The 12,739-nt window shown below is 44.7% G+C and overlaps 1 protein-coding gene across 1 annotated transcript in view; it reads left to right on the top strand.

Annotated features, from left to right (window-relative positions):
* The window catches only part of foxk1 (forkhead box K1), a 165,369-nt gene that overhangs the window by 71,393 nt on the left and 81,237 nt on the right, over positions 1–12,739 (top strand). The window contains exon 2 of the mRNA XM_068055805.1: positions 5,363–5,557. Coding sequence (XP_067911906.1) covers positions 5,363–5,557 — 195 coding nt within the window. The remainder of the gene's footprint in view (positions 1–5,362; positions 5,558–12,739) is intronic.

Below are 12,739 nucleotides of genomic sequence, written 5' to 3'. Positions count from 1 at the left end.
GCACCCCCTTTAGAATTGTACCCTTTATTCTATATTGTCTCTCCATGTTCTTCCTACCAAAATGAATCGCTTTACATTTCTCTGCATTGAACTTCATCTGCCACCTGTCTGCCCATTCCACCAACTTGTCTATGTCCTTTTTGAAGTTCTACACTATCCTCCTCACTGTTCACAATGCTTCCAAGCTTTGTATCATCTGCAAACTTTGAAATTGTGCCCTGTACACCAAGGTCTAGGTCATTTAATATGTATTAGGAAAAGCAAGGGTCCCAACACTGACCCCTGGGGAACTCCACTACAAACCTTCCTCTAGCCTGATAAACCTCCATTAACCACAACTCTTTGTTTCCTGTCACTCAGCCAATTTCGTGTCCATGTTTCTACCGTCCCTCTTATTTCATGAGCTACAAGTTTGCTCACATTCCTGTTGTGTGCACTGCATCAAACTCCTTTCCAAACTTTATGTACACTAAATCAACAGCATTGCCTTCATCAACCCTCTCTGTTACCTCCTCAGAAAACTCCAGCAAGTTAGTTAAACGTGATTTTCCCTTCAGAAATCCATTCTGGCTTTCCTTAATTATCTTGCATTTGTCCATGTGACTATTGATTTTGTCCCAAATTATTTCTTCTAGAGGTTTTCCCACCATCGAAGTTAAACCCAGCCTGTAGTTGCTGGGTTTATCATTACATCCTTTTTTGAACAAGGGTGTGACATTTGCGATTCTCGAGTCCTCTGGCACCACCTCCAAGTCTAAGGAAGACTGAAAAATTATGGCCAGTGCCTCTGCGATTTCCACCCTCACTTCCCTCAGTATCCTTGGATGCATCTCATCCAGCACTGGTGCTTTATCCACTTTAAGTACAGACAGCCTCTCTAATACTTCCTATTTATCAATTTTAAACCCCTCTAATGTCTGACTTACCTCCTCTTTCAACATTGCCTGGGTTGCATCTTCTTTGGTGAAGACAGATGCCAAGTATTCATTTAATACCTCAGCTATGCCCTCTGCCTCCATGTGTAAATCCACTTTCTGGTCCCTAATTGGTCTCACTCCTCCTTTTCTCCTTTTACCACCCTTTTACTATTTATATGCCGATAGAAAACTTTGGGATTTCCTTTTAATGCTATCTGCCAGTCTCTTTTCATGCTCTCTCTCTCATTTGCTTTTTCGCTTCCTCTCTGGACCTTCTATGTTCAGCCTGGTTCTCTAGTATTTTCTACCTGGCATCTGTCATAAGCACACTTTTTCTTCTTTCTCTTAATCTCTACCTCTTTTGTCATCCAGGGAGCTCTGGATTTGTTTGCCTTACTTTTCCCCTTTGAGGAAACATACCTTGACTGTGCTCAAACAAGCTCCTCTTTGAAGCTAGCCCATTGTTCATCTACTGGTTTTCCTGCCAGTTTTTGACCCCAATCTATTCGCTCCAGCTCCATTCTTACCCCATTGACGTTGGCCTTCCCCAGTTAATTATTCTTGCCCTGGATTGCTCTTTGTCCATTTCCATAGTCCACCTAAACTTTATGATACAATGATCACTATCTCCTAAAAGCTCTCTTACTGATACTTCATCCACTTGGCCCACCTCATTCCCAAGAACCAGGTCTCACAGTACAGACAGCCGAGTTCCGAAGAAGGGTCACTGACCCGAAACGTTAACTCTGCTTCTCTCTCCACAGATGCTGCCAGACCTGCTGAGTATTTCCAGCATTTCTTGTTTTTATTTCAGGTCTCACAGTACCTCCTTTCTCTTTGGACTAGCAACATTTTGTTGCAGAAAATTTTCCTGAACACACTCTAGGAATTCTTGCCCCTCACTGTCCTTTACACTACTATTATCCCAGTCAATGTTTGGATAATTAAAGTCCCCCATTATAACTACCCTATAATTTTTGCACCTCTCTGTAATTTCCTTGCATTTTTGTTCCTCCATGTCCTTGCCACTGCCTGGTGACCTATATTTAACACCGAGTAATGTAACTGCATCTTTTTTGTTCCTTGGCTCTAGCCAAATTGATTCTGTCCTCGACCCCTCTGGGACATCCTTTTTCCCCAGCACTGCAATGTTCTCCTCAATCAATACCGCCACCCCTGCCTGTTTTTCCCTTTCCTATCTTTCGTGAACACCTTGTATCCAGGAATATTTAACACCCAGTCCTGCCTTTCTTTGAGCCAGGTCTCTGTTACAGCCACAGCATTATATTTCCACATGGCAATCTGCACCTTTACCTCACCAGTCTTATTAACCACACTCTGTGCATTCACATACATTAACCCTGATTCAGACTTTATTACTTCATCCCTTACTCTGACCCCACCTAATAATGTACTATTCCCTACTGTCATGCTCTCTAACTCGCCCAGCATTCTGTGCACCTTGGTATTCCTCTCTAATACTTGCTGCTGGTTCCCACACCCTAGACAAGTTACCAGTTTTGCTTTCTACCAATCTGAGCTCCCTCTCAGGTTCCCACCTCCTGACAATTTAGTTTAAACCCTCCCCAACAGCCGTAGCAAATCTCCCTGCGAGGATATTCGTCGCAGTCCTGCTAAGATGCAACTCGTCTATCTTGTACAGGTCCCGCCGGCCCCAGAACCGGTCCAATTGTCTCAGAAATCTGATGCCCTCCCTCCTACACCAGTTCTCCAGCTCAATCGTTCGATTCTCCTATTCCTATGCTCACTTGCACGTGGGACTGGGAGTAATCCTGAGATTACTGCTTTTGAGGTCCTGCTTTTTAGTCTCCTTCGTAGCTGCCTAAAAATCTGCTTTCAGGACCTCATCCGCCGCCTTAACTATGTCATTGGTACCAATGTGGACCACGACCTCTGGCTGTTCACCGTCCCCCAAAAGAATGTCCTGCAGCTTCTCAGTGATATCCTTGACCCTGACACCAGGGAGGCAATACATCATCCTGGAGTCACATTTACTGCCGCAGAAATGCCTGTCTGTTGCTCGAACTAACGAATCCCCTATCACTACTGCTCTTTCACTCTTCCGCCCCTCCTGCGCCGCTGAGCCACCTGTGATGCCACAAACTTGGCTGCGACTGCACTCACCAGTATCCAAAATGGAAAACCGATTAGCAAATTAGATCATATCAGGGGACTCCTGCACTACCTGCCTGGTGTTCTCAGACTGCCTGACGGTCACCCATTCCCTATCTGCCTGCATGCTCCTAACCTGCGGTGTGACCACCTCCCTAAACATGCTATTCACGTAGTCCTCTGCCTTGCGGATGCACAACAGTGACTCCAGCCACCGCTCGAGTTCCGAAACCCAAAGCTCGAGCTTCTGCAGCCGGTGACACTTCATGCAGATGTGTTTCTCTAGGACACAGGGTACGTCCATGACTTCCCACATGCCACAGGCTGTACATTCCACTCGGCAGAGCTGCCATACCTTAACTTCACAGACTATTTATTATAAGCTTTCCAGGTAGTCACCAAACAGTTCCTTCCACTGCATCGAAGCAGGAACCAAATAATGGAGGGTTAAAAAAGTAGAAAAATGGAGCACCTCTTCCCCTTTCACCGAACTTGCCACTCACCAAACTCAAATCTTTACACTCAGCTTGCAATCTGCACACTGTTTGCAGGCTGCACCCAGACCTCTGTATTTATACCTTTTTGAAGCAGAAACTGCAGCAACCAGATTTGACTGGTCAGCTACTTAACTAATCAGCTACTCTGCAGTAGAGCCTCTTAATCCCTGCCTAAGACTGTAAGAAACTTTACTTTTAGTTTAGAGATACAGCACTGAAACAGGCCCTTCAGCCCACCGAGTCTGTGCCGACCATCAGCCACCCATTTATACTAATCCTACACTAATCCCATATTCCTATCACATCCCCACCTGTCCCTATATATTTCCCTACCACCTACCTATACTAGGGGCAATTTATAATGGCCAATTAACCTATCAACCTGCAAGTCTTTTGGCTTGTGGGAGGAAACCGGAGCACCCGGAGGAAACCCACGCAGACACAGGGAGAACTTGCAAACTCCGCACAGGCAGTACCCAGAATTGAACCCGGGTCCCTGGAGCTGTGAGGCTGCGGTGCTAACCACTGCGCCACTGTGCCACTTTCTTAACCCTACTTTACTTCTTTAACCCTACTTTATCTAGAGGGTAAATCCCAGTTAAATGCTAACTGCAGACCAGACTTTTATAAAGATAACTACACTTAAAATCCCCACACACCAAATTCAAATCTCCACACTCAGCTTGCAGTCTGCACTCCGTACAGACAGAGGTTAATGCTTCAGGGTAGGACATGTCAGCAGAAGTACAAACATACATACGAATTAGGAGCAGGTGTAGGCCACTTGCCCCCTCCAGCCTGCTCCACCATTCAATAAGATCATGGCTGATCTGATTGTAACCTCTAATTCGCATTCCCGCCTACCCCTGATAACCTTTCAGCCCCGCTAACCTTTCACCCCCTTGTCAAGAATCTGTCTACCTCTGCCTTAAAAATATTCAAAGACTTTTGCTTTCACTGCCTTTTGAGGAAGAGAGTTCCAAAGACACTCGACCCTCTTGAGAGAAAAAATTTCGCTTCATCTCTCTCTTAAATGGGCGACATCTTATTTTTAAATAGTGACGTTTAGTTCTAGATTGTCCCATGAGGGGAAACATCCTTTCCACATCCACCCTGTCAAGACCCCTCGGGATTTTGTATGTTTCAATCAAGTCACCTCTTACTCTTCTAAACTCCAGCAGATACAAGCCTAGCCTGTCCAGTCTTTCCTCATAAGACAACTCGCCTATTCCAGGTATTAGTCGTACACATTCTCTGAACTCCTTCCAAAGCACTTACATCCTTCCTTAAATAAGGAGACCAATACTGTACACAGTACTCCAGATGTAGTCTCACCAATGCCCTGTATAACTGAAGCATAACCGTCCTACTTTTTATTCAATTCCGCTCGCAATAAACAATAACATTCTATTAGCTTTCCTAATTACTTGCTGAACCTGCATACTAATCTTTTGCAATTCATGCACTGAGACACCCTGATCCTGAAAATACAAAAGAATGAATTACATATGGGTAGCGTGTTTGTGATGTCCTCGGGCAGCCTGGGAAGCTGAGAATGCAGTGGTTTTGCTGTTTGTGCAACTAAAGGGAAAATGCTAGTGTACTTGATTTTTGATGGGTATCAGGGAGTTCGTAGGCGAGGTTTGAAAACTTAAACCTTTGTGTCTTAGTAATCAATGGATTGCTTTGTAGTGAAAGAAATATTAGCCTTGTTCATGCAGCTTGATAGGTTGGATTAATATCGTATCTGGACTGTTTATGTGATCTGTTCTTTTCCATAATCCCTTTTTGACTCTTCTCCTTTTCCCCTTTTAGGTGTATGTTTCGTTTTCCCAGCACTGTGATAAAGATCACATTTACATCGCTTTACAGTAAGCAGGAGGTGAAGGAGGAGCAGCCACAGTCTCCCATCCGTCCGCTACGCCCGCAGATCTCACCACTCAAAATTAACATTCCTGATCCGAACATTGACCTGGTCAGCCCCATCCCCTCACCCACTGGTACCATCAGGTAGGAGCCTCAAACGCTGAGAATTGTATCTATCTTGTTTCCAATGAGAGAGTGGCACTGTATGGCCCAGTCTCCTCCTGGGAGGTGGAAGAGACTTGGTGTTAGGAGAGTGCATGTGAGAGCAGGATGACTGCTAGAGTGGTCTAGGCTACTCTGAGATGGGCAGTTTACTGCACCAGAATTGTGGTTACAAAATCCTGTTAACTTCCATGACAAAGCATTGGGAACCATGTTGTATTTCGGTTCTTTGCTATGTTGGAGTTAATTTTGTTCTGTGCATGTTTGTTTAAAGCAACAGATAAGTGAAAGCAGAGTTCATTATCAATGCATTGAACTATATGAAATAAAAACAAAGTGCTGGAAATAGGCCGGTCTGACAGCATCTGCGGAGAGAGAAGCAGAGTTAACGTTTCAGGTCTGTGACCTTTCAGCATTTCCAGCACTTTCTGTTTTTATTTCAGATTTCCAGCATCCACAGTATTTTGCTTTTATTTCATTGAACTATAGGTTTTGGTTCATTTTAAGCAAGTATTTTTACAACAGCTGTAGAGGCTATTCTTCTGTCATGTTCCTTACTATGACTGAAGCTAGTCTTTTATTATCTTGCCTGTGATGCAGTAAGGATTAACTTGTATATGCACAGTTGGGCTATTAGCTCAGTGAAGAAGATAATTTCAGTACCACCTGGTTTAATGTGTAGAAATGTCAAAGGTTAATCTGGTCAGATATATAAATATATATATTGCTTGGCGATGTTGGTGTTGGATTACTAATTGGGTAGAAACCAGGTTCAAAGACTTTTTTTTTTCAGACCACTGGAGACCAATTTTATTTCAGCAGTGGGGGGGCTGGGGGATGGGTGGGCAAAGCGTCTCTTTTCCCAAAAGAACAGTAACACTTGGGAGAGCAAAGTTTAAGAAATAAGTAGCTAGTATAAGGCATGTTAATTTGAAATGGGATCACAGTAGTTTGAATTAAAAATAGAGAAGGAGAACGTGGAAAATAGAATGGAAGTAAAATGGGAAGACAGGGCAGACACAAGTTTTAAAATGTTTTTTTAAGATGGCTGCAACACGATGAGGCAGCTGCCGCAAACTGTGATCAGGAATAGAACAGAGTTGCAGACGGATCCCATTAAAATTAACCAGGAACTTTGTGAATTGTGTAATCTTCTATACTAGTCGGAATCTCGGGCAGCAATCTGTTGAGCATGGCCCTGTTTTTATAGGCTTTAGATTCCAAAGTTAGGCAAGTTTTATCTGATTTTTTTTTAAAGAACTAACTTAGATGCAAAGGGCAATAGTGGACATACAAGAGGTCTTTTTACAGCTAGTTGAGGTGGAAAGAGCTTTATAGCTGGTTGAGGTGAAGAGTCTGGGGACATGCTATAGGGCTTGGGTGAGTACAAAATAAATTCCTGTTCAAGTTGGAGCCACTATTCCTGGAAAGCCTTTTGGATAGATATCTCTGGATACTAATCTCTCAGTAGTGCTGTTTTTTCAGGGTTGGTAAATTCCACTATTTACAGCTACAGGCTTATCTTGCTATTAAATATTGACTGCTAAGAAATTACAAAGGTGCTGACATTGCATACGGAAGCAGTGGTTCCACAAATTGGGGTGGAGTTTACAGTCCCCCTGCCACGGCGGTCTTGGCGGGGGGTGGGGGGGTCCCCGGAAAATTGCCTCTGGGAGAGGCCCACCACAGACATAGAGGCTGGGAAGGCAAGGCCCGATATTGCTGGCAGCAGCAAGGCCTCGTGATGGCTCCCCCTCCCCACCGCTCAGTGATGGAACCAAAATTTAAATATGGTAATTTAGTTAAATTAATTAAATACTTAGTCTCTCCTGCCATCTGTTTTGGTGCCATATTGGTGGCAGCGGCCAGGACTGCCATGCCTTCGAATCTCCGTTCAGAGATCCGATGCAGCACACGGGTGGGGAGGGCGGTGGGGGAAGCTGGTAAGTATTTCAGTGTGGGAGGCGTGAGGTCAAACTAACCAGATTGGTCTAGGGGATGGTGGGAAGGGGTTGAAGAGAAAAGTTTATAAACTTTGTGGGGAGTGGTGGGGTGGGGAGGTCAGGTACACAAGAGATACGTATTTTGAGGGGGTGGGGGGAGAAGGCAAGAAATTAAATGTATGGTTGTTGGTGGCAGGGGGGGAAAGGTGGTCGAGGGTCTAGATCAGTCAATTTTATTTTTTTCAAAAAATGTCCCGTTAAAATTTAAATTCTACTGTAAGGCTCAAAGTCCTTTAAAAATGGCGTCTGCCCCTACCTAGTGGCGCCTGATGCTATTGCCGGGGATGGACTGCCCGTCCCCTCCACGTCATTGGGGGGAGAGGGGGGCGGTGCGCCCCGGCCATTTAAATGAGCTACTGCATTTAACATCACAACAGCTCCGTGATGAGTGCTCCGTGCATGCGGACCGCCATAGTTTAAGACCACCTCCGACTTTGGCGGCGGCAGTGTAAAATCCAGGCCATTGTAATGATCAGGTACGATTTGCAAAAGGCTATTACTCTAAGCAAGCTTGCACACGTTTTCAAACTATTTGCAGTGAGTATTGTAACCTAGTGACATCTGATTAGATGTTGAGAAGGTGTTCGACAGGATGGAATGGAGGTACTTGTTCAATAGCTTTATCAATTTATCTTTGGCACTAGTTTCATCGGTAGGACAAGAGATGTGTGCAAGCTAGCTTCAGGTAAAATAACTGCATTGATTGAGTTGGCCAAGAGTACAAGACAAGGATGCTTGCTTGCTTCATTACTATTTGTAGGAGTCTAAGAATCCCTTGCAGTTGCCGTAAGGGTAGATCCTCACATAAAATTCAAGCGTGAAAAATTGAAGATTTGCTTTAAGGCAGATGATAAGTATTGTTACTGGACGCCCTCCTGTCTAATGATGCTAATGACAATTATGGCCCAATTTTAGGATACAGTGTTAAATAGGGTAAGTCACAGGCTCTTTTGTTAAATGGCTTAATTTTACTAAGGGTTTAAACTTGCAAAGTGAAATGTTGCCCCCCTCTGGTAAATATTTACTTTTCTATGTTGACTGGTTTAAGATTGACTTATCACATTTTAAGGTAACCTCCATAGTTGTTGTACAAGATAGCAGTCACACTTGTGTTGTAATTTTTCTTGGTTCCAATTTGGGAAGAGTGGCCTCTGTGAGCCAGTTTCCTGTGTTTGGATCATCATCTGGCTTGGTCTCTTGAAGGGTAATATGCAAGGAGACCCTTTTTTCTGTGCATATGCAAGTGGGCCATTTACATAGAATATGCAGCATAGAAATAAGTCACTCAGCCCAACTAGTCTGTGCAAGCGTTTATACTCCATAAGGAGTATAGGTCGTCCCCACTTACATCTGCCTAATCTTGGCCTTTCAGCATATCTCCTCTGTTCCCTTTTTTCATGTACTTGTCTCATTTCCTTTGAAGGTATCTAAGCTATTTGCCTCACCCACATCCTGTGGTAGCAAGCTCGAATCTGAGCAAAGAAATTTCTCTTTATTTCTCTTAGATATATTTGTAACTATCTTGTATTAACGCCCCTAATTTTGGATTCTCCCGCAAGTGGAAACAGTCTCTCCACATCTACCCTGTCCAACCCATTCATAATTTTGAAAATGTCTAATGCTTTTTTTAAAAAGAATAAGCCCTAGCCTGTTCAATCTTTCGCAACAGCAGTAATCTCTCAGTTCTGGTTCCATCTTTGCAAGTCCTTCTTGCACTTTCTCCAGTGCTTCTATGTCCATTCTATAGTGTGGAGACCAGAACTGTGCACAGTTTTCTTAAGCGTGACCTGACTAGGGTTCCATACAAGTTTGTCAAAACTATTCTCATTCTAATGAGAGGCGGGGGGAAGCCCCTGGAATTATAGCTTGATCTTTAGTGGAATATATGTGGCAAATGCCGTGAGGTACAAAGAGGCCAGAAATTGATACAGTGCTGGTTCATGATGCAAGCATACTTGCAAGACTAAGTGAATTCAATGAAGATGTGAAAACTGTGCATCTGTTGTCAATACCTCCGCACAACCTCAGTAAGGTCATAGTGCCCAGAGACAGCTGCTGCTTTGATGTGGAGCAGAGAGCAGAATTGCGTGCAATTCTAGTCGCCACACTACCAGAAGGATGTGGAGGCTTTGGAAAGGGTACAGAAGAGGTTTACCAGGATGTTGCCTGGTCTGGAGGGCATTAGCTATGAGGAGAGGTTGGATAAACTCGGATTGTTTTCACTGGAACGACGGAGGTGGAGGGGCGACATGATAGAGGTTTACAAAGTTATGAGCGGCATGGACAGAGTGGATAGTCAGAAGCTTTTTCCCAGGGTGGAAGAGTCAGTTACTAGGGGACATAGGTTTAAGGTGAGAGGGGCAAAGTTTAGAGGGGATCTGCGAGGCAAGTTCTTTACACAGAGGATGGTGAGTGCCTGGAACTTGCTGCCGGGGGAGGTGGTGGAAGCAGGTACGATAGCGACGTTTAAGAGTCATCTTGACAAATACATAAATAGGATGGGAATAGAGGGATACGGTCCCCGGAAGTGCAGAAGGTTTTAGTTTAGGCAGGCATCAAGATCGGCGCAGACTTGGAGGGCCGAATGGCCTGTTCCTGTGCTGTATTGTTCTTTGTTTGTTCAGTCTGCATTTTTCACTTGTTGATTTTTAAAGTTGTAAGGAAAAGGATTCAACAGCCAATGGAATGAGTTACAGGTGCTGAAAAATGTAATTGAAAATGATGTGTTGTGCAAATCGTACGCACTACTTTCAGAAGTTTTGTATTATGTATTCGTCTATAGATGTATTACAAACTAATACTTGGCTGGATTGTGTTACACAGCAGCAACTGATTGGGAGCTCAGATGATGTCCTAATTAATTTGAATGCAACTTGATCGGTACCCCATCCTTAAACATTCACTTCCTCCACTGCTGACACACAGTGGCAGCAATGTGTATTATCGACAAGATGCACTGCATCAACTCGCTGAGGCTCCTTCGACAGCACCTTCCAAAACCATGACCTCTACCACGTGTAAGGACACATTGCTGCTCTTTCACTGTCACTGGGTCAAAATCCTGGAACTCCCTCCCCAACGGCACTGTGGGTGTACCTACATCACATGGACTGCAGCGGTTCAAGAAGAAGACTCACCACCACCACCTCAAGGGCAATTAGGGATGGGCAATAAATGCTAGCCTTGCCAGCCACACACTCAGGTGATGAATGAATACAAAGAAAATGAGCAAGAATGATTGCAAACTAACTGTAACAGAAGTGCTTTTATTTGCGCTGTTTAATATTGGGGAATATAGTGCCATGTATTACACAGAGGATAGTGGATAGGGTCAGTGAAATACAAGATCAGAATCCAATTGAGTACTAGAAGTATGAAGGTTGAGAGGAATTTTGTACTCTAATAACTCAAAGTTCCTTGTTGAAATTTATTTTGAGCTGTTGGGAAGGTAGGATAGTTCTGTGAGATGATTAGGATTTTAAAAGAGTAGAGTGGAGCAACATATAGGGCTGAATTTCACAGGCCTCGATGCCAGGAAGGCCCCGCCTCATATTACCGCTGACGGCGAGGCCTCGTGGCGGCCCCCTCCCTGCCACTAGGCGACAGGAGCCTCATTTAAATATGTTGATGTATGTAAATAAATGAATTAATTACTTACCTCATCGCCCCAGCCATGTAAATGAGTCAGCGCGTTTAATATTGCAGTGGCTCCGCGGAGCAAATCCCACATGTGCGTCCCGTCGTCTTTGAGGCTCTCTGCTGAGATTGGTAGCGAGCTGGTAAAATTAGCCCATAATGTGTGCAGTGGAGGGATACGGGTTCAATCTACTTGGCTGAGTTTCCGATTTCAGTGGCATTGTTGTCGAGAGGGAATAGTTAGAAGGGGAGTTGTTCCTAATCTGGCAACTGGTTAAACCATCACATTTGTGGAGGTGCTAGTGATGGGTGTTTGCTCTCTTAGCTGCCAGAGTACTTGCCCCAGTGAGATGTGTATGAGGAAAAAGACTAAAACGTAGGTTTCCATACTTTCAAAAGCCCTGTTAGGAAAATAGGAACAGGAGTAGGAGTGTCATTCAATTAGTTCATGGCTGATCTATATCTAACTCCATTTTACCTGCCTTGCTTCCATATCCCTTAAAACCCTTGCCTAACAAAAATCTATCACTTAGTTTTGAAACTTTCAATTAACTTTAGCCTCAAGGGCCTTTTTGAGGGTGAGAAGGTGGTGTGTTGGGAAGTGACCACATACTCCTATAGGTTGTTTTAAGATCCATATGAAATCCAGATACGAACCACTGTGTGGAAGGGAGGAACAGAGCCAAAAGCCAATATGATTCAGTATGGGAGTGTATTGGTTATGTTATTGGACTGGTAATGCAGATGCAAGTTTAAATCCACCATGGCATTTTTTAAAAAACTGGATGTAAACATGACCACACGGCCTGCAGTGGTTCAATAATTCCTACCACCACCTTCACAGAGCAATTAGGGATGGCTACTAGATGCCTATATTCCAAAAATGAATTTTAAAAATAAATGCTAATACTAGAGATTATACCAGAATTTTACTTCCCACCCCACCCCCACTGAGAGCGGGGACTGGGGGAGGTGGCAGATAGCCCACCTGCCCTTGGGCCAATTGAGCTCCTTCAGTGGCCAGTTAATGGCCACTTAAGGACCTCTTGCCGCCACCGCTGGTATTTTACCAGCAGCGGATGGGTACTTCGCCACTTGGGGAGACTGCCCATTTAAACGGCCTCCTTGTGGACTGGGAGGGAGTGGCCCTCCTCATTGGGTATCCTGTGCCCCACAGAGGGCCTCCCGGTGACACAGGCCACTCCTCCTTGAACATCTCCCCCACCCTTGCGATCGACCAGACCCTCCCCCCTCACCAGTGCCTGGCTGATTGGCCCCAGCGAGCCCCACTTAACGACTTCTCCGGCCTCCATCACTGGCTGTGTCCGGGGACTGCTGCAGTCCCAGCAGTGGCCACTGCTCTTGGTGGCACTGCTGGAACTGAAGAGCTGCTGGCCCTCTGATTAGCTGGCAGCTCTTGGAGGCAGGGCATCTTGCCTCAGAGGGGCGCAAGCCATGACTGCTTACAATTAAGTGCCTGAGGACTGTAAAATAGGGTCATGGCTTCCAGGGCTGGTGGAGAAGG

The sequence above is a fragment of the Heterodontus francisci genome, chromosome 24 (genome assembly GCF_036365525.1).
Source record: "Heterodontus francisci isolate sHetFra1 chromosome 24, sHetFra1.hap1, whole genome shotgun sequence".
NCBI lineage: Eukaryota > Metazoa > Chordata > Chondrichthyes > Heterodontiformes > Heterodontidae > Heterodontus > Heterodontus francisci.
Note: the sequence above shows the minus strand (reverse complement) of the source record. Positions and strands in the feature narration are given on the sequence as shown.